General features: G+C 36.1%; 1 protein-coding gene across 1 annotated transcript in view; it reads left to right on the top strand.

The window, feature by feature from the left end:
- LOC121374589 (nuclear pore complex protein Nup155-like) overlaps positions 1-18593 on the top strand; it is a 51483-nt gene extending 32890 nt beyond the window's left edge. The window contains exons 24-37 of the mRNA XM_041501693.1: positions 660-719; positions 2043-2174; positions 2894-2971; positions 3682-3878; positions 6675-6825; positions 8097-8201; positions 9055-9209; positions 9654-9783; positions 10087-10197; positions 12076-12196; positions 13306-13416; positions 14439-14575; positions 16329-16429; positions 17777-18593. Coding sequence (XP_041357627.1) covers positions 660-719; positions 2043-2174; positions 2894-2971; positions 3682-3878; positions 6675-6825; positions 8097-8201; positions 9055-9209; positions 9654-9783; positions 10087-10197; positions 12076-12196; positions 13306-13416; positions 14439-14575; positions 16329-16429; positions 17777-17930 — 1743 coding nt within the window. The 3' untranslated portion in view covers positions 17931-18593. The remainder of the gene's footprint in view (positions 1-659; positions 720-2042; positions 2175-2893; positions 2972-3681; positions 3879-6674; positions 6826-8096; positions 8202-9054; positions 9210-9653; positions 9784-10086; positions 10198-12075; positions 12197-13305; positions 13417-14438; positions 14576-16328; positions 16430-17776) is intronic.
- The last annotated feature ends 2526 nt before the right edge of the window (positions 18594-21119 follow it).

Genomic DNA, 21119 nt, shown 5'->3' with positions numbered 1-21119 from the left:
CATTTAGTCTTAGAATTCATCTAGATATTTGTATTCTTTGAATATCTTCACTAAAATCACTTACACTATTTGAGCTTTATAACCATGTCTTGAACCGTTACTTAAACATTCATGTTGTTTGAAAACAGGTGCTGTTAACAATATTGTATCTTAAGTAAGTAGTTAAATGTGCTGGAAGGGTCTGTAAGTTGGCAACCAGTGCCAAATACCTTTGTATATGAACATGTTCTTAGGTCCTGGAATAGTACTTTTTCGCTCCAGCCAGTGCACCACAACTGGGACATCAGAGGCTGTGATATGTGCTATCCTGTCTATGGGATGGTGCATATAAAAGATCCCTTGCTGCTAATAAAAAAAGTAGCCCATGAAGTGGCGATGGTGGGTTTCATCCCTCAGTATCTGTGTGGTCCATAACCATATGTCTGCTGCCATATAACCATAAACAAAATGTGTTGAGTGCATCATTAAATAATCCATTTCCTTCCTTCCTTTCTCAATAACAGCATTCTTTAAAGTTTTAAACTTGTTTTGTTTTTGTTTTGTTTTTTAAATTATATAAAAATGTTTTATTAATAATGTGAATCTATCTTAATTTACTTCATTAACGAAATATTTTGATTAATGTCATTAATATAATGTTCCATTATCATGTTTACTAGGATCAGCAGAACCAACTGAGAACCATGTCTTTCAAGCAGCTTGTTGTCACTGGCAAAGAGGTAATGGAAAGTCTGTCCTAATCTAATGTCAAATCAATTCTTTTATTGTAATGATAGTACAGTCTCAAGGCATGTATTTCCTTCGGGTTTCATGGCAATTCCGGTAGTGTGTTTGTAAAATCATAGAACCGAAATTTAGTTTCCCATAATTATTATTTTGAGTATGACTATTCAACAAAAATAATATAAACAGTTTTCGATGGGTTCCCATGATCACAAGGCACGGAACCGAAAATGTGTTTCCCATGAAATTTGAAATCCTATGGCATTTCTTTCAATGATACAGTGTACATGTCTTTCACTAATGTTATTAATTTTCTTATCATATACAACCTTCAATAGAAGATTTTAGCCATTTGATTGGCTGTTGGGATGTTTGGGCCAGACCATGGGACTAGGGTTAAGTATTCATGAAACGAGAAAGGGTACCCAAGTTTTTTTTAAATTTTACAGTATATTTTGTGAAACCATAGGTCTTTTCTGTAGGTAGGTAGGTAGGTAGGTAGGTAACTAGTTTAACTAGCTCATATACCACTAGGGTTTCGAACACGCCCATCCTGAGTCCGACCTCCGATATGATTGCGGACCTGACTCGGACGAGAAGAATAATATGCCTCTTTCTTTTTCTTGAATCTAAAATTTAATTTAGTTTTTTAATGCATCAATGTTGAAAAAAAAAATTCACATTGCAGGGCGACACCCTGTAAGCTTCATATATGGTACTCAAAACCTAGATTTCAATATTTTGAAGCATTGCTAATATAAGTTAATATTTGACAATATTAGTTTTCAGTGGTGAAAGTCAGTTCTGGCATTTTTGTGACAGATATTGTTTTTGGTAGCCTTACATCAGAATATGACTGCCACATTTTGGTGGAGTGTAATCTTCTGAAGCTGATGAGAAAAGATATATTTGGTAACAGAAATTGGTACAATGTTCCAAATTTTAGTCAGAATTACTTTTAAAGTTTTTAAAACACTTTGATTTGTACATAAGTTTCAAAATATTCTTACCTTGATGTTTGTATTATATATTCCCCAGAGCTCTTTAGACCATGATTTTACATAATTAAATAAATTTTATTCTTAATGTAAACAATATTTTCTTATTTGTTTGACACCAAATAGCCGATGTGTATTTGTATGCTGGGGTGTTGTTAAACTTTCATTCATTCATTCATTCGTTCATTTGTTCATTCATTCATTCATTCATTCACTCATTCACTCACTCACTCACTCACTCACTCACTCACTCACTCACTCACTCACTCATTCATTTGTATCACAGCAAGCAAATTCTAGGGGTTTTTTCATTTGTTTTAGATCTGCAGTTCTTTGATCTCATGCCTAATTAAACGGTACCTGGATGATAATGCCTCGATTGATTCCATCAGTACCAAGCTGAGACAGACCTGTCCTTCGTTGTACAGCGTCAATGATGCCATGTGCTCCAGGGTAGGTAACTCAACCTGGCGTTTACAAATTACTCTCGTACTCTTAATTTTGTTTCATGCTGACAGCCACTTGAAATTCAAGATGGCTTTATCATTGCAAAACCCAAAGACTTGTTTTCTTCTACAGTTCAAATCACGGTTGTTTGGGTCCTGGTTGGAGTTGCTAGGTGTTTGATTAGTACCAGTCGATGAACACTCATATGCACTTCGCTGTATTGCCTGTCTTCATATATGTAGACGCAGGGTATGAAATGAAGATCAATCAAACACAGACCCTCACTTGCTAAAAACAACACCACAAAACTTATATTGTTCGATTCATAGAATGATAATCTTTCTACCTATACCCTTTTTAATGTCATGTATTGAATAATTTTCTTGTCACATTCACCGAAAACTTGTTCCACTTCATCTAAAAAAAAACCCACCAGGTTCCGTTAAATGTGAGGTTACGCCTCACCCACTGGCCTTTCATAAATACAAATTACGGTCAACTGGTATGTTAGTGCTGAAATATTTGGTATAGCTTTATCATAAAAATATTAGTTACAGATCAAGTTCTATTTTCATGAGGATTGGTCCATTTTGGCCAAAGTTATGACCTTGAACTTAGGTGATACGAAAATTTGTTGGGCCCTGAAGGGGGACATGTGTTGCTTTATCAGTAGTCTCAGAATACTTGTTAATTTTGGTTTTGTGACCGACTATCTTGTTCTCTAGGCGAATGAACTTCTGCATGCTGCAAGGATAAACCCGAATGAGGTGGAGAGAAAGCAACAGTTACTGGAAACACTCAAGGTATCAGTATCAGATCTGTCAGTTCGATCAGAACGGAAATGTATTATTATTAATAACTGGCCTCGGTGGTGCAGTGGTTAAGCCATTGCACTACAGGCTGGTAGGTACAGGATTCGCAGCCTGGTACCGGCTCCATCCCAGAGCAAGTCCTTATGGGATTCATGGGTAGGTGTAAGGCCACTACACCCTCTTCTCTCTCACTAACCACTGATCAACTAACAACTAACCCACTGTCCTGGACAGACAGCCCAGATAGCTGAGATGTGTGCCCAGGACAGCATCCTTGAACCTTAATTGGATATAAGCACGAAAATAAGTTGAAATGAAAATGAAATATTATGAATTACTTTAGCATGAATTTATTTTAAATGTCTATATATAAGACATACCACAGTAATTGAAAAGATCTGTTAAAAAACCCAACCGGACTTTTTTTTATATATTCTTGCTGAAATGTGAATATCTGTCTTAGATTATGTTACCTTTTTAATTTGAATATTACAATAGTTTGATAATACACTTGCTTGACTACCAAGGCTCACACTGCACATTAATACATTTTCAAGGAAATTCTCTATAAATCTGAAAATTGGCTCAGCAAAAAAATTTTTTTTAGTGGTATGACTCAGAGATAGGGCATTTACTTAAAAAAAGAAAAGAAATGTGCTCGTGTGTCATAATGTTCGATATCTTTTTCTTCACTCCGACAGCTGTACAAAGAAGTAACAATGCCACTGCAATTACCAGCCGTTTGCAAGCAGTTTGTGGGCGTCAGTTTCTTTGAGGGAATCATCGAGCTCACGTTGGCTGTAGCTAAGAAATGTGACCCCCACAACCTCGCTCTGCACTACTATCAGAGTGGGGAGCCGCCGGAGGACCTGCAGGGTATGCAAGTGTACATGCAGAGGTGAGTTGTATTCACACTGCCAAGTATTCAAGTGGTAGATGAGATTTCTGTAATAAAGAAAGAAACACTTTTTATTTACGGTTATATGGCGTCAGACATATGGTTAAGGACCACACAGATTTTGAGAGAAAACCCGCTGTTGCCACTACATGGGCTACTCTTTCCGATTAGCAGCACGGGATCTTTTATTTGCGCTTCCCACAGGCAAGATAGCACAAACCATGGCCTTTGTTGAACCAGTTATGGATCACTGGTCGGTGCAAGGCGTTTACACCTACCCATTGAGTCTTGCGGAGCACTCACTCAGGTAATCCCATGCCTCGACTGGGATCCAAACCCAGTACCTACCAGCCTGTAGACCGATGGCCTAACCACGACGCCACCGAGGCCGGTCTTTCTGTAATAAATGATAACTGTAATAGATTTTCAAATATTTTGCAGAAGCCAGGAGCCAAAAAATTGTCAGTGTACGTCTGCTACTACAAGTTATACCGTGGCATACATTTACATGTGTTTGGTATCTGTTTCACGCCTGCAAGTATTCAAGTCTGTTAGATTAGAAGTCTGTAATAAATGATACTGTAAATCGTGTAATTAATACGTCATGATATTATTGCGTCCGTACATGAGTGAACAAAAATGCAAAAGTCCACATCACATAAAAACCACAGTTGTGTTGTTATTATATTGTTTGGGCTTCATCTTTCATGTTAAAAGAAGTCAGTAGTTGTTTTCACAGCTACTACATAACCTGAAGCTAATCGCATGGTGGGTCACCAGGAAGCCCTAATTACTTAAAGTAGTGTAATTAGTATAACTACACCTTAGTGTTAAGGGTATGCCTCGCACTTTTGTGTTGGTGATTGCTTCTATTTAATCCGCCAGTAGGAATAAAAGGTAAACGGGTCACTATTACAGGGCACAATATTTCACGCGAACGCAGACATATTATTCTAACAAATGTTTTAGACTGATTTTATACACATGATGCGCAGCACACGAATAGACGTTAACAAATGCAATATATTGCAACAGCGACAACCTGCGACCAGTCTAAATTGAATGCCATGTATAGAGTCGAGCCAAATGGTTTGAAGAAATACGCACGGATTGTTGGTTACGGTTATATAATTTTCTACTGTTTCATTTTTAAAGGAATATATTTAGTAATAAAATTTGTTGATTATAATTTTACAAATGTTCAAAACAAATTAAATGTATACAGTAATCCAGAAGTGTAAGAAAATTTGGAAAATACTCACATCGCAAAATGAGCTTTTTAAAAACAAAACATTTGGAACATCACTGTATTATATAACCACTATGATATTGCAGGAAAGTGAAAATAGAATGGCAACATCGAAACGAAAGAAAGATTCTTGAAGTATTCACAAAAAGACGTTTAACAAAAATTGTTTTTGTATTTTGTTTCATCTTTATATTATAAAAGTTTTATTTTATTTAGAAGTATTATAGTAAAATCCTGCACATTTTTTTTGTATTGGGAATGAGACTAAACAAAATGCGTCAAGTTATTATTGCGTCGATGTGTTCGTCGCATTTTTCGCATTAATTACTTGCTCGCATTAATTTCATGATTTACAGTAATAAAAAAATATTTTGTTCAAAGTCCGGAGCCAATTTCGCAAAACATTTAGTTTACGCCTGCGACTAGAAGTTATACCAGGCTTATGTGCTTGGCATCTATTTCACGTAGATAGTTGCATCATTATGGAAGACAGACAATTTTAAGGTAAAGAAAAAAGAAATATGTGTGCTTATATAAACTATAAACTATGTTTGTTATACCATAATAGTAGGTAGTAAGAATCGTGGTTTGGTTTAGACTTAGATTTACGTTGACGTGCAAAACTAGGCTTACAATGTTTTGTTTTTTGTTTCTTACATTTGAACTTCATTTCAGTTTCTTACATTTGAACTTCAGATACCACAGCAAGTTTTTAAGTTTAAAAAAAGTAATGGAAAACCATAATATAATTTACAATTTATAAAGCTGTTGATTATTCTGCCCCAAGTTCAACCAGTGAATGTTTCTCTAACATTAGTGAACTATTGTATTGGTTTATTGTGAAGGGCTTAAACCAGTCTAGCACATGTTTTTTCTTCTTGGTTTGGCTGAACTCCGATCAGGTAATATAAATGATTGAGCTTGTGTAAAAGAACAAGGATGGGATGTAGCGATGTGATAGAGAGCAGTAAGTCTTGTGGTCAGTCATCCATCGGATTATTGATCTCCCTTGGTGAACACAATAAGTGTCCCCTACTTTTTAAGACTGGAGTTTTCCGTATTTTTTTGTTCAGTGTTACTTTTCATCCCTGTACAATGCTCTAGGGTGTATACTACCAAATCAAATCCAATAGACGACAATAGTAACATGTGTGGCTAAAACCATAAACACCACCGATATAAATGCAACCACCTCTCGCCCTTAAAGTGAATCAGAAAAAAATGGGGGTCAAGCTGCTCATTTCAGAGATAACGGGTAGCGTCTATGACTACCCTAGTTCTGCACACAATTTTTGTACTTTTGTACCCCATACATGTTTACGTGGTACTAGATAAAAAAAAATTGCACACATTTTTTGCCTGGATAAAACTAATCTTTTTTACAACCAACATACTCACATTATCACCAATCACAGGATGTCTGGTGTTAACTTCTCTATCAAAAGTTAGTGTACCTCAAACTTTGGCCCAGCCGGAAGTTATTTGGTTTAGTGCTACCTCTAATATGTTTTCTAGTTTTTAATCTATGTTTTTTTCACCCCCTGCAGAATGGAGTGCTACAGTTGTGTGACAAATACATTGGCGTACCTGTGGTCGGCAAGTATATCCCACCCACAAGTTACCAGTGTCCCCAAGACATCAGGACCACCACCGGCGCCCGATCCAACCAGGATAACTGCAGCCGAGGCTGATAAATATGTAAAAAACTAAACTCTTTTGGAATTATTCACTTAATGTGCAGCTCTTATCTTATGTCTGTCTGAGAAGGAGATTGCAGTTTATTGACAAAACCAGTGCCACATTACGATATCTAGATAATAATCTAATAAGACACCTGAAACTGGGGGACAAAACATGACACAGTTTTGAACCAAAAATTATGTCATGTTCTGCTGTTTATTGTTTCAGTTATTGGCATGGGTTTTGTTCATGTTGGTGCTATACTAGTCAAACAATTTAGTGAACAAAGAGTGAGGGCAATAATAATTGTCTACCAAATGTAAATTTTATGTTTATGGGTATTTTTTTAACGAGTTATATATATAATTGAATAAACTGAAAATCAACACATGACTTGTATGTTTCCGTACAAATTCAAATGCATAGTTTACCGTTTCGTTTATATAGGTGTTTATATGCAGTTTAAGGTTCAAACACATAGTCCTGGTCACACACCTCAGTTATCTGGGCTGTCTGACTAAGGCAGGTTACTGGTTTTAAAAAATTAGCAAGAAAAGTTAGTGTAGTGGCTGTAGACTTTATCACTATGATGTGTGTGGTCAATTATTACTATGAAGTGAAACGAGTATCAACCAGCTTTAAACCCAATAGCCTACCCACTATACAACTGAATTCAGTCTTCATATATTCGCATGTTTTCATTATGAGCAGTTAACTGGGTTGTGGTTAAATAAAAGTAAAATATTATTTTAAAAGCAGAAAATCTGTGTTCACTAAATTCTTTGATGGTTGATGGTTTCTATGTTCATTGGGTTTTTTGGGTGTTTTTTTCAGATCATTTTTTTTCTAAAGTTATAATTTATTTTAATACAGCAATTTTTGTGTGTTTTTGTTAATGAATAGAAGTAATATATTGTTCCTATTGTGGGTTAAGATAGATTTATTTTATGCATGTTTCTGGTTTGAGTTTTCCTAAATGTTCTGATTATCAGTTAAAAATGTTTGTTACATGAAATTTTGTTTGCTATACACCATTCCACCATTTTAGACATTATTGTATTAACAAAAAAAAAGAGAAAAAAAAAGAAAGAGATGGAGAAAAGAAAATCATGGCTAAAAACCTTTACAGAAAATCCACATGATTTGTATGAATGGTTTGAGTTATAGCAATCAATATTTTCCTTTAAGGTTGGCTGTATCAAGTTTTTTTATTTTTTTATTATGCTTTTCGTATCTTGTCTTTTGAACTTAACAACTCATCAATAACAAAAATTTGTTTTTGTTTTCAGAAAAATCGGATTCTTGATCTGGGACTGAAATCCGACGATGCCCTGTTCCACTCGGCTCTTTATGACTGGTTGTTTGCAACAAATAACACCGAGAAGCTTCTTGAGGTTAGTGTGACGAATTTCAACTAAAACGTCTATTATACGATGTAGCCTATGTCTGTGTAGTATGTTATGCGGATCCTCCTGTCTGTGGACCCATCAGGTTATGTCCCGTGCTATCTGTTGTGCCAAAAGACGCAGTATCTGCTGTCTGGTTTTGAAAGATCTAGTAGAAGATCCCTTGCTGCTAACCAGTAGGAATAGAGTAAGTGGCAGAGGAGGTTTAATTTTTTTTTTAATTTTTTTTAAATTGGTAGTTGTCTAGCACAATATATTTGCTATATTTTTAGTGCCCTACCAGCCCAGCAGGAGAGGACTATAGGTTTCATCTCAGTCTCTCTCTCTCTCTCTCTCTCTCTCTCTCTCTCTCTCTCTCTCTCTCTCTCTCTCTCTCTCTCTCTCTCTCTCTCTCTCTCTCTCTCTCTCTCTGTGTCTGTCTGTCCATCCGTCTATCCCACATACAATTTTCTGGATGTTTTTTCACAAGGCCTTGAGATATTGAGTTTTGTGTTTAGCTTTATCATATACTGTTATAGATCAAGTTTGACTTTCATGGTGATTTACCCATTTGTGACAGAGTTATGGCCCTTGAACTTTGGTGATATGAAAATATGTTTTCCAGACTTTTTTCTTTAATGTCTCAAGATAATGAGCTGAAATTGTGTTTATAGTTTTATCATGTACTGTAATTTTCTAGAATTTTGGCCCTTGAATTTACAAAAAAAAATTGGACCCAGTAGGGGACATGTACTGCTTTAGCAAGTACTCTTAGAATGCTTGTTTAAATTCAGCGGAGCTTATAAAAACTTTAAGAAAAAATAAATAAATCGCAACACATTTTATTTTTCTTTTTACACAGATTCAGACCCCATTCATTGAAGCCTACTTGAAGAGGAAGGCACAAATACACTCTGACAATGTTGATGCGTTGGATATGCTGTGGAAATACTACGAGAAAATACAGAACTTCCCAGCTGCGGCAAAAATACTTTCCAGTTTGGCAGACCGATATGGGTTGGTGCTTCTATCTTTGCTGATTGAATAGTTTTTGTTTTATATTGCATGCCTTAAGGTCTTGTTCATTTTTATTCAGTAGCTGATTGTAAGTTTATTTTTTATTCTTCTTTACTATTTTCATGCTTTTATCCAATTATGGTTCAAGTACGCTGCCCTGGCATACACCTCAGCTATCAGGGCTATCTGTTCAGGACAGTGGGTTAATGATTAGTTGTTAGTGGTTAGTGAGAGAGAAGAGGGTGTAGTGGCCTTACACCAACCCACTGAGTTGTTTAAACCTGCTCTGGGTGGGAGCCGGTACCAGGATGCGAAATCAGTACCTACTACCCTTTTGTCCAATGGCTTAACCATCTTTGTTGATTTTTTTACTTGCCTGTGCTGGATATAATCATCCGAACAACTCCCTAATATAAGATGCACTGATTCCTCATCTTTTTTTAGGTTAGATGTCCCATTGCAGCAGAGAATAGAATACTTGTCCCGAGCGATAATGTGTGCCAAGAGTTCGACATCGCGGATTAGCTCTGCTGCTGGTGGAGAATTCCTGCACGAACTCGAGGAGAAAATGGAGGTAACCCTTTTATTTTCTCTTTCTAACATTTTTATAATTCAGGGAGGGGATTTTTCATCTTTTAAAAAAAAAAAAAAAAAAATCTCATTATAGCTCTCTTTTTTTCAGTTTAAAATAGTTTCGTAAACTAACTGAATCTGATCTGAAATGGTAAAAAAAATTACCTTTATTTAAGTATGATATAGTGTGTTTAAAAGATAATTTCGGTCTGTATAATTAAATGGGTATGATATCTCTGATAATAACTTCCATTTTGAATTTGTTTGTATAATGCTCTCTATGTTGTTGTTCCACTATTTGCAGGTGGCACGCTTACAGCTGCAGGTCCAGAAAGCCATGTGCAAGTTGCCGATGAATCCCGAGATAGACGAAGCTCTCAGTCGGCTAAACTCCGAACTTGTTGACATTACAACGGTAGGCAGTTCAGTTCCTACCTTTAATAAAAAAATGAACAAAAACAAAAACAAATGGCTGATCTCAAGATTGCCATCTGCAGTTAGCCTGGTAGTCCACAGAATAATTGAGGTAGAAATGTTCTAAACTCTGAACTTGTAGACATTACAATGTTAGTAATTTTAGTTCTGGCCTATTATAAAGAAATATGTATATATATATATATTTATATAAGATTGCCATCTGATGTTAGCTTGGTAGTCCACAGAATATTTGCAGTAGAAATTTGCATTATTTTATAATGTAAATTTTTGTTTAAAAAACAGCTTCTACCCTAACTACCTCTACCCTAACTTCCTTTACCCTTCGACTGGCCTCGGTGGCATCGTGGTTAGGCCATCGGTCTACAGGCTGGTAGATACTGGGTTTGGATCCCAGTCGAGGCATGGGATTTTTAATCCAGATACCGAATCAAAACCCTGAGTGAGTGCTCCGCAAAGCTCAATGGGTAGGTGTAAACCACTTGCACCGACCAGTGATCCATAACTGGTTCAACAAAGGCCATAGTTTGTGCTATCCTGCCTGTGGGAAGCGCAAATAAAAGATCCCTTGCTGCTAATCGGAAAGAGTAGCCCATGAAGTGGCGACAACGGGTTTCCTTTCAAAATCTGTGTTGTCCGTAACCATATGTTTGATGCCATATAACCGTAAATATAATGTGTTGAGTGCTTCGTTAAATAAAACATTTCTTTCTTTCTTTTCCTTTACCCTTCACTCACCCACCAGCACTTCAGTTCATTTGACCAGTGGTGTATAAAGCTGTAATTTTCAATATTTATTACACACCTGTGTAAGATATTGCTCATGTCATAACAATCATTCAGTATCTAACTAGTGTAATATTGGTGTGACGTGAGTGTGACGTAGATCACTTGCTGACCCAATTCGTAGACATCTGCTTGCTTCTGCATTGCGGCTTGTTTGCAGTTGGTTTGTAATAAATAAAATATTAAACTAGCTTGCCTGTCATACCATTTTTATGAAACTCATTAAGTGTTGGTATCTAGACTCGCTTTTGCTTGTCAGATACCAAAACTGTCCACTCATTTCATTAAAATGGTATGACAGGCAAGCTCGTTTAGTATTCTATATATATTTATCATTTAATCATTTAGAATTGATCATTAAAATGTTTGATGTTACACACCTTCCTTTGATATATTATGGCCATTATTTGGTTATTAAAACTAGTTTGTATTTTGCAATAATAAATTAGGAGATAACCATATGGGATTTTTAGATTTGTAGGTGTTATTGTCTATTTTGATCCTGCAAATATCATTTTTGACCGAAGGCGTTAGCCTGAGGTTAAAAATTAAACATTTATGGGTATCAAATAGACAATAACACCCGCAAATCTAAAAACTCCATATGGTTATGACCATTGTAAACTGAATTTCTTTTCTACGGAACTAACTATATATTTGGTATTTGTTGAAAAAAATACCTGTCTACAATCTGACTGTAAACCCTTGAACCGTCAACTTGGCCTGTTCCAATTGCTAATGATGCCACTTTCTAATGACGTCATTAGCTTTCCGGGTGTTATTTTCATTTTATCCTGGAATATAATTAACCAATCACAATACAGAACACACTCGCAATCAGTTTACAATGATGTTTTAATATAGGGTAATATTGTAACTCTAATTTTTTTAAACATACGTCTGAAACTGTTTAATATAAAAACAGCTATATTTGTTGTTTTAATATCAAATGACAAATAGTTGCTTAACTTTATATAACCTCATTAATCTTCTAAAAACATGTGGAAATTATATTTACGTGTCTACTGATGTACTGAAATTACATTCTAGTTTTAGTTTTAATTTGTTTTAGCTTTATGAAGAATTTGCTGACAAGTTTGACTTGCCTGAAAGTAAACTGGCAATAGTTCACTGTGCTGGACTGTGTGATAGTGCACTCATTGAAAACCTGTGGCAGAATATTATTGACAAAGGTGGGCTGTATCGCATTTTTATTTTCATGATATGTTTCTGTTAATCAAAATAGATATTTTCTTTTGTCATTTTATTCTGAGTTTCATCCTATTGAAATCGATAACTAATGCAAAATTTTGTTTAACCGTGTTTTTAGTCAATATCTCTGTTCGTCTGTCCCACATATGTTTTCCGGATGTTTTTTGCAGAAGAACTTTAGATATTAAGCTGAAATTTTGTGTATAGATTTATCACGTACTGTAACAGATCAAGTTTGACTTTCATGGCGATTTACCCATTTTTAATGGAGTTATGGCCCTTGAACTTGTGAGATGTGGAAACATTTTTTTCCGGATTTTTGCAATGCCTGGAGATATCAAGATGAAATTTTGTATGTAGCTTTATTATTTGTATATAGCTTAAGTTTCGTGATTTACCCACTTTTCAGAGTTATGGCCCTTGAATTTAGGAGATACAAAAAATTGTTGGGCTCGGTAGGGGACATGTATTGCTTTAGTAGTACTCTCAAAATGCTTCTTTATATCTTAAAAAAAAATAACCCAGTTTACAGTATATCACATTAGGGCTTATGTGAATGGGAGAAGTGAGCCAAAACATCCCTTTCTCCAGCTTTACTTTGCCCTGTCAGTGACTATCAGGCGACATCGATGTCACTTTGTAAAAACTGACCATTTGCATGAATGGTGAATAACTTGAGGAACACCTGTTCATAGACGATAATTAACTGTTACGTATCTGAGAGTATGGAGTAACATTCTGGTACCATAGAATCGTGCGACAGGCTCAGAGATAGGGTTATCTATCCCAAGCACATCCGTGTCTAGCGCTAAAAGTAAAATGTGCTACCGACTGTTGAAGTATTTAACTTTGAGTAATTCTACCGTTTATTTCATATACATCCCAATCATTTTCTTAAATTAAAATTTAATATGCTCAAAATGAAAATTTAATTATTGTCAGCTTATTTGTGGGTTTTTTTTTAAAAGATATTTTAGAAGTCGAGAACAAAGACAGATCTTATTTTCTATTGTCATTACTTAGGTATTTTTAGACATTTAGGCAGTTTTAAAATACATTGTTTTGGTAATGTAAACTTGCATATTTTCAGAGATTTCATCTCTGACCAGGACGAGCCCCCAGACCCAGGTAAAAACTCTCTCTCACCGTATGATCGCCATCACCAAACTCTACGCCAGCTCAGAGAGATACTTTCCAGTCGGTAGGTGGTTACCTCTCTTTCTGCAAACTCCTTAATGCCATAGTCCTTTTTATCACCCAAGTCAAAAATCATTTAAAAGTATATCTGATGATCCATTTTTTATTATTATTATTTTTGTAAGACAATAAACAATGCTATCTGTTTGTATGTCCTTGAAGGCAGGACTAAAGGTGATGCCACACGTTATGAGTGCATCGTACAAGAATAGCCACGAGAATAACCGATTGCAACCAATGAAATTGTAATGTTTGTCTTGTCAATTGGCTCTTCTTGTATGGGGCAGTTGTATCGTGTGGTGTCACCTTAAGTGATACTTGAGTCTGTAAAATGCCTGGACTTTTGATGAAGGATTATGTTCTTACGATTGCTTTGGATACATAGCTTGTTTTAAAAAAAGTACTTTATTTTTAAGGGATAATTGTAGTGTGCTGTGTGACACAGCTGAGGTGTTTTGTCAATAGACCGGGCTTCTAGATTATGGTAGCCCCACTCCCATGGCTAATGATATTCAATGTTGGGCTAGTAAATAACTACTATTGTCATGCCCGACGGCTAGTGATTTGGTTTTGGGTCAGATGATGCAGTTGTCTATTTTGTAGATATGAAAATCCTGCACCTACCACCACCACTCAATGTTAGTGTGTTTAAGCTCCATCTCCCTCTGGAGATGACATATCCGATTATTACTGTTTATTAGTAAAATTGTATTAGCTTAAGTAAAGTAGGGCTAGTGAATTTTTAATCATGGCTAGTAAATTTGTAAAATCACTGATCCCATGGCTAGTGGATTTTATACAAATTCTAGAAGCCCTGATAGACTTAATATAGAATAATATTTTAATTTTTGTTTAACTCAGGGTAAGTAATACAATTGTTGCTTTTAAAAAAACATGACAATACTTGGATATTCTGCATCCTTAAATGATGTTTTTATTTGATTTAATGATTTATTTCTATACTTTTAAAAATATATTATTGAATTTATGTTTAGGTAAATAGTTTAATTTTTTTATGTTTTTAAGCTTTCATTGTCAAGTACTTGGAGCAGAAAAGTTGTGAATTGAACTTTGATCCCAACTGGGTTTTCCGTGCCCTTTTGGATGTTGGAACACATCCAGAAAAACTACTAGAGATATACGACAGAATGTTTAAGTCCAGGGTAGGCAAATGTTTCTTCTTTATATATAAAAAAATTTAAATTTCAAATCCTTAATATAATTTTCAAAAATTAAAAGTATAATATTTTTTCATCTTTATAACATAATTTAATTTTATTGTTGTAAATAATATAACTTTCTTCTGAATGTAAAAATTCTCCACATTTAAGGTCATTTTATATTTTTGAATTCCATATTTTATTTACAAAGGTACTAAAAGTCACCTAGTTGGTTCAGTAGACATCAAGACATATTTCAAATATAAAAACTCTTTTGTCATAAGGCCTTTTTCAGCAATTGTTTGCTTTGAAATTAATTACAGTTTCAGTAATATTGTTAGTGGGTTGGATTAGTTTTCCGTGTTATGGTGGTTATTACAGGCTGTGATGCAAAATGGACAGTGGGGCTTTGATGGCTTGAGTGTTTTTATACGCCCATCTATGGGTCATATTATGATATGGTGTTGTCCCTCTGTCCGTACACACATCCGTCTGTTAACTTTTCCTTGTCCAGACCATGTGTTGCATACAGAACCATCAAACCGCACATGTAGGAACAACTTGGGATGGTGGTGTGTCGCGTACTATTACTAGGTCAATGTGGCCTACTTTTCATGATGTACTGCACATAACAGTAAATCTTTGTCTGAACCATATCTTGCATACAGATGCATATAGGACCATCAAACCTCACATGTAGGAACAACTTGGGACGTGGTGTGTCGCATACTATTACTAGGTCACTGTGACTTACTTTTTACGGTCTACTGCACATAACAGTAAATCCTTATCCGGACCATATCTTGCATACAGGACCATCAAACCTCACATGTAGAAACAATTTGGGATTGCAGTGTGTCGCGTTCTATTACTAAGTCACTGTGACCTACTTTACATGGTCTACAGCACATAACAGTAAATACTTGTCCGGACCATATCTTGCATACAGATGTATACAGGACCATCAAACCTCACATGTAGGAACAACTTGGAATGGCAGTGTGTCGCGTACTATTACTGGGTCACTGTGACTTACTTTTTATGGTCTTGCACACAACAGTAAATCCTTGTCCGAACCATATCTTGCAGACAGATGCATACAGGACCATCAAACCTCACATGTAGAAACAATTTGGGATTGCAGGGTGTCGCGTTCTATTACTAAGTCACTGTGACCTATTTTACATGGTCTACAGCACATAACAGTAAATACTTGTCCGGACCATATCTTGCATACAGATGTATACAGGACCATCAAACCTCACATGTAGGAACAACTTGGAATGGCAGTGTGTCGCATACTATTACTGGGTCACTGTGACTTACTTTTTATGGTCTTGCACACAACAGTAAATCCTTGTCCGAACCATATCTTGCAGACAGATGCATACAGGACCATCAAACCTCACATGTAGAAACAATTTGGGATTGCAGGGTGTCGCGTTCTATTACTAGGTCACTGTGACCTACGTTTCACGGTCTAGAGCACATAACAATAAATCCTTGTCCGGATCATATCTTGCATACAGATGCATACAGGACCATCAAACATCACCTGTAGGAACAACTTGGGATGGTGGTTGGTCCAAAACAAACTGTTCATCCATCTCATTGCAAAAATGTCACATAATTAGAATTGAATCATACTTGTAACATATTCATTGATATAGATATGGTTTTCCATCAAACTCTTCATGGTCGTATTGTGTACCTCGCCGGTACTCTTGTTTAAAGATCTATTTATATCGTTGTTCAGGACCCGTACTGGCAGCAGGACCAGAAGCTACGCCACCTGCTCATCGTGCTGCATGGATTCCTGTCTCACTTTGCCGACAATCCCACACTCATCACAGAAAGGTACGGCTTTACACGAGTTCCACATGATTAAACTCACATTGATACAAATTTTCACCTATGTTCTCATGAAGGAGTGGGATTTAGCTCAGTCGGTTGAGTGCTCGCTTGAGGTGCTTATGTCGCAGGACCGAACCACCTTGGATCCATTCAACTGATTGTTTTTTTTTCTCGTTACAACCAGTGCACCACAACTGGTCAAAGGTCGTGGTATGTGCTTTCCTGTCTGTGGGAAAGTGCATATAAAAGGTACCTTTCTGCATTAAGAAAAATATAGCAGGTTTCCTCTGATGACTACGTGTCAGAATTACCAAATGTTTGACATCCAACAGCAGATGTTTAATTAATCAATGTGCTCTAGTGGTGACGTAAAACAAACAAACAATGTTCTGATGATTACAGTTTTGTTTTGTTTTATGACACCATTAGACAACATTTATTTATTAATCATCGGCTATTGGATGTCAAACTTTTGGTAATTTTGACATATAGCCTTAGAGAGGAATCCCGCTACATTTTTCCATTAATAGCAAGGTATCTTTTTATGTGGAACTCAACAAAAACATTGTTTTAAAGTTGGCTTGCTACAACTTGAACTGAAATTGGTAGTGATTTTTGATGTTGAAGATAATAGCCATTTGATTAACTTCTGGGATGTTTGGACTAGTCCATGAGTATGGTGAGGGGAGGGGGTGGAGTGCACTTGTTGATGGGTCAAGTTAAATATTTATGAAAAAGAAAAATGATATTCTTAAATTTTTTTTAACCATAATGTTTGTAAACTTTATGAGGAAGAAGACCAGAGGTAAAAATTTAATTATGAGTTGGGGGGGGGGGGGGGGGGGGGGGGGAAGAATGGTCTTTGGGTAAAAGGGGTATTGTAGCATGTTAGGTCATGGTAAACTATTTTAATTTAAGGTTGTCTAGACATTCAGTTTATATATATATATATTAAAAAAAAATATTTTAACATTAATAAATATTTAGTTTTAATAAGCAAACAGTTTATTGGAAGAGGTAATTTTGGCAGCTACTAGTTACCATGTGTCACTCAGCATGGTGTAATAACAGTTATATTTGTTGGAATAAAAATTTTGTAAAAACTTTACAAAATTATGTACAGTGTAACCCCTTTAAAGCAGACCCTCTTGGGAACAATAAAAATGTCCAGTATAAAGAGGGATCCGGTTTAGAGGCGTTATGTTCTGTACTGGTTTTTATAAAGCGACTGTAAAACGTCTGGTTTTGAGGGAATTCCAGTTTACAGAGGGTCTGGTCTTGAGAGGTTTCACTGTATATGTTTAGCTTTGTTAAATTTTCATCTTTTTGTGCACATGATATTTTTTTCAGGAGACGATTTGCAACAAGATGTCTGGATGCAGTATCAAGCTATTTGGTTGAGCTTCAGGCTATGAGCAGTACAGACGACAACATTAAACACTTGATACTAAACTTTAAGCAGCTTCAAGCCAAGTTGGACCGACTGAGATCTGTCACTTTCTAACAACACTTGCGAAAGCTACTAGTAATGTTTAATGTTGTGCCATACACCTGACTAAATTTACAGTATTGAATACACATAGCATGAATACATATACACCATTAATACAGAATATACCATACACTACTACTTCAAGTACAATATGACAAACAGTCTATGCACACAGTGTGAACTGTAGGTAAATTTAAAAACATTTTCGAAGAGTGTTTGTGAACTCTTTAGCCTGTGACATCTAGACGTTTGACTGGTAGGTCAACTAACTTGCATTGTGGTCATTGGCCTGTTTTTGAACATTATTTTTTAATGTCAGTTTAAGCTGCCGTGACACATTGTACATTTATATCGTTAAGCAAAGTATGTATTATGAGGATGACTTGACTTTATTGTGATGAATGATGGATGCACAGATTATCTTCTCAGTGTAATTGTGGAATGGTTATTTGAAATATTAGGTGTGTGCTTGCAATTCATAAATAGCTCAGAAAGAGTTGATGCTTTACTTTCTTGAAATCGTACAACTATGTGACATATAATATTAATGAAACGGAATAAAGAAATTTTATTAAATACTTTGCTTAATTATGGTGCAGAATTGATTTTACCTATATACAATGCAAATTTGTTTTGTACATTATGTTTGTGAAGTTTGTAAAATAAAAATATGTATTTGTATATATTAATGGTTTTCTTAATTTTTTTACCTACCTGTCGAATTGATCAATAAACATTGACAGTTCTGATACCAAGGTCCAGTAAACAAGCACTGCATAGCGCCATTTGAACAAAGGAAAGTGAATTTACCTAGATACCACTGCATTTTTTAAATTTCAAAGAAGTTTTGATAGTTGCATAAGAATATTCAAAACCCTCAGTTTCCCCTCTACTCGAAAGCGATATATTTATATCAGTCTGTAAAAGCATGCACAGCAGTTTTTTCCCGCATCTTTAATGACGCTGGGCATATCAATAAGATGCCTTTTGTTCCCAAGTTGAGTGTATCTGGGATGGTGATCTGGCAGCAGTATATATGTTACAGTCATTGCGTAATGCCTAAACAAATAGGTCATTTCACGAAGTGCCTGTGATCACCAGGCAATACACGAAATGACTGAAAATTCCAGGCATTTCACAAAATGACTGAAAATCATGGCCAGCCATTACGCAAAATGACTAAAGTGCTATCTGTAATACCACACCACTCAAGTCCTAATGTAACGCTTTATTTAAACTCGAATCGAATCATTTCAGAAGTTGTACATCTAGATTAAGTTGAATGTTACCAAGTAGTCGGTGTCAAATCGTGAAAGTAACATATTGGTATAGAAAGGTCACTTGTTTTTGCACCTAAGGCTACCATGACAACGGCTGGAACATTGAATTTTGGTTTTAAAACATTTGCATCGATTGGACTCTCATCTCTTAAGACCAGCACAGTTACACCTAACATATCCCTGTACACCACAGTTGGATTCGTGATTAACAGCTTGGCGTAAGGTCACTGACTTTGTACGATTTACATCAGCATCAGTAAGTAAACGCTGGGAGCACAAATCAAACTGATTGCGTGTAAACTTCCCTTTTAGTATCCCATATCACGTTCTCATCACGGTCTATGATTATTTCGAGAATATTTCGTGGGTCACTGCGTCCCCTATCCACAAGAGCTACGTTGTCTCCCACTTGTCCACTTATTAGCTCCAGTCTACTCCTTTTGACCATACACCTAGCCTGAGTCACCTGGGAATTCGCACCATTTCTCTCATTTAAGATATTGTGTATGTGAGCCTTGAGTAAATCAGCCGGGACAGCAACTGGAGCAGGACTCGTCAGAGGTGGACCGCCATATTCTGGTGTTGAATCTGAAACTAAATCAATCGTGGCTGAGAGCACTGGCATATCAGGATCAGGTTCACTGTCTCACTCTCTGGTTCCCGACTAGGTTTTTGGCATGACTTCATGACTGCTGCTTGGTACTGGTTCCTGACAGGTGCTTGGTACTGATTTGTGTATATCAGCAGCATGAGGTGCAGTGGTATGTTCTAGGACGGTTGGTAAATTGGATACGGCAAATATAAGATCATCCTCACTTTGCATCCGTACAACCACCTCTGTTGGCAAAGACGATGATGTTAAGCCAACTTTCGCTTCACATCCAAACATGGCAGTATATGGTCATCACTAGATTCCAGAATCATAACTTGAATTCTTCTAGAATTGAACTGACCAATCATTTGCGCCATTATCTCCCATCCATGCAACAAGCATATCCTTGATATCACCATTTGCCCTTTCCATCGACCCCTGACTTTGAGGGTGTCGAGGTTTACCATGGACCATAACCAGCCTGGGCCACACAATTTTCAGTTCACCGATAACCTCTGCTGTGAATTCACTTCCGTTGTCACTCTGGAGAATAGACGGGGCACCAATGGGAAGGAATATATCAAGCAGGTGATGAGCGACCTCAGCAGCATGCTTTGAAGTTAGGGCTCGAAGAATGAAACATTAATTACCAGAACCTTTTGTTAGTAATATTCAAGTGCTATTAAGCATATTTTCTATAACATTCTTTAATCTGAATTGTATAATAATAAGTAAGTAATATTAAGTAGTAATTTAAATCGTATAATCAGTATACTTATCCTTGTTTGTTCTTAAAATGTGATTTTATCAATATTTAAGATCAAAAGCCTGTATACAAGTGTCAACAATAAGACTTTAATCTCTTTAGTCATTTTGCGTAATGGATGGCCATGATTTTCAGCCATTTCGTGAAATGCCTGGAATTTTCAGTCATTTCGCGTAGTGCCTGGTGGTCACAGGCACTTTGCGTAATGACTGGTTTCACAGATTGACTGTAACATATAGCCATTGGACTGTCTGTATCTTCTTGTATACAATCCAACTGCACATCGCCCTGTAACTTGGTTTGCTTACCATCAGAACTTAAAACGTAATTCTTCTCACAAATAGTATCTTCTTCGAATCCCAAGAAATTAAGAGCATAGTTTTTTTTTTTTAATTTAGAAGTAATGTCTTCCAAATGTGTCTTGAAAGACCCCTTTCTTGCTTACTCTGTTTATTTATTCAAAGCAAAGAGTGTGATAATTTTTAATAGGAAATAATGAAAATATGCTTACATTTTCCATTCTGTTAATGCAATTAATGAACTGAAAGCTGCCAGAGTTTGAA

Source organism: Gigantopelta aegis, chromosome 6 (assembly GCF_016097555.1).
Source record: "Gigantopelta aegis isolate Gae_Host chromosome 6, Gae_host_genome, whole genome shotgun sequence".
Classification (NCBI taxonomy): domain Eukaryota; kingdom Metazoa; phylum Mollusca; class Gastropoda; order Neomphalida; family Peltospiridae; genus Gigantopelta; species Gigantopelta aegis.
The sequence above is the reverse complement of the archived record's forward strand: the minus strand, read 5'-3'. Positions and strand labels throughout refer to the sequence as shown.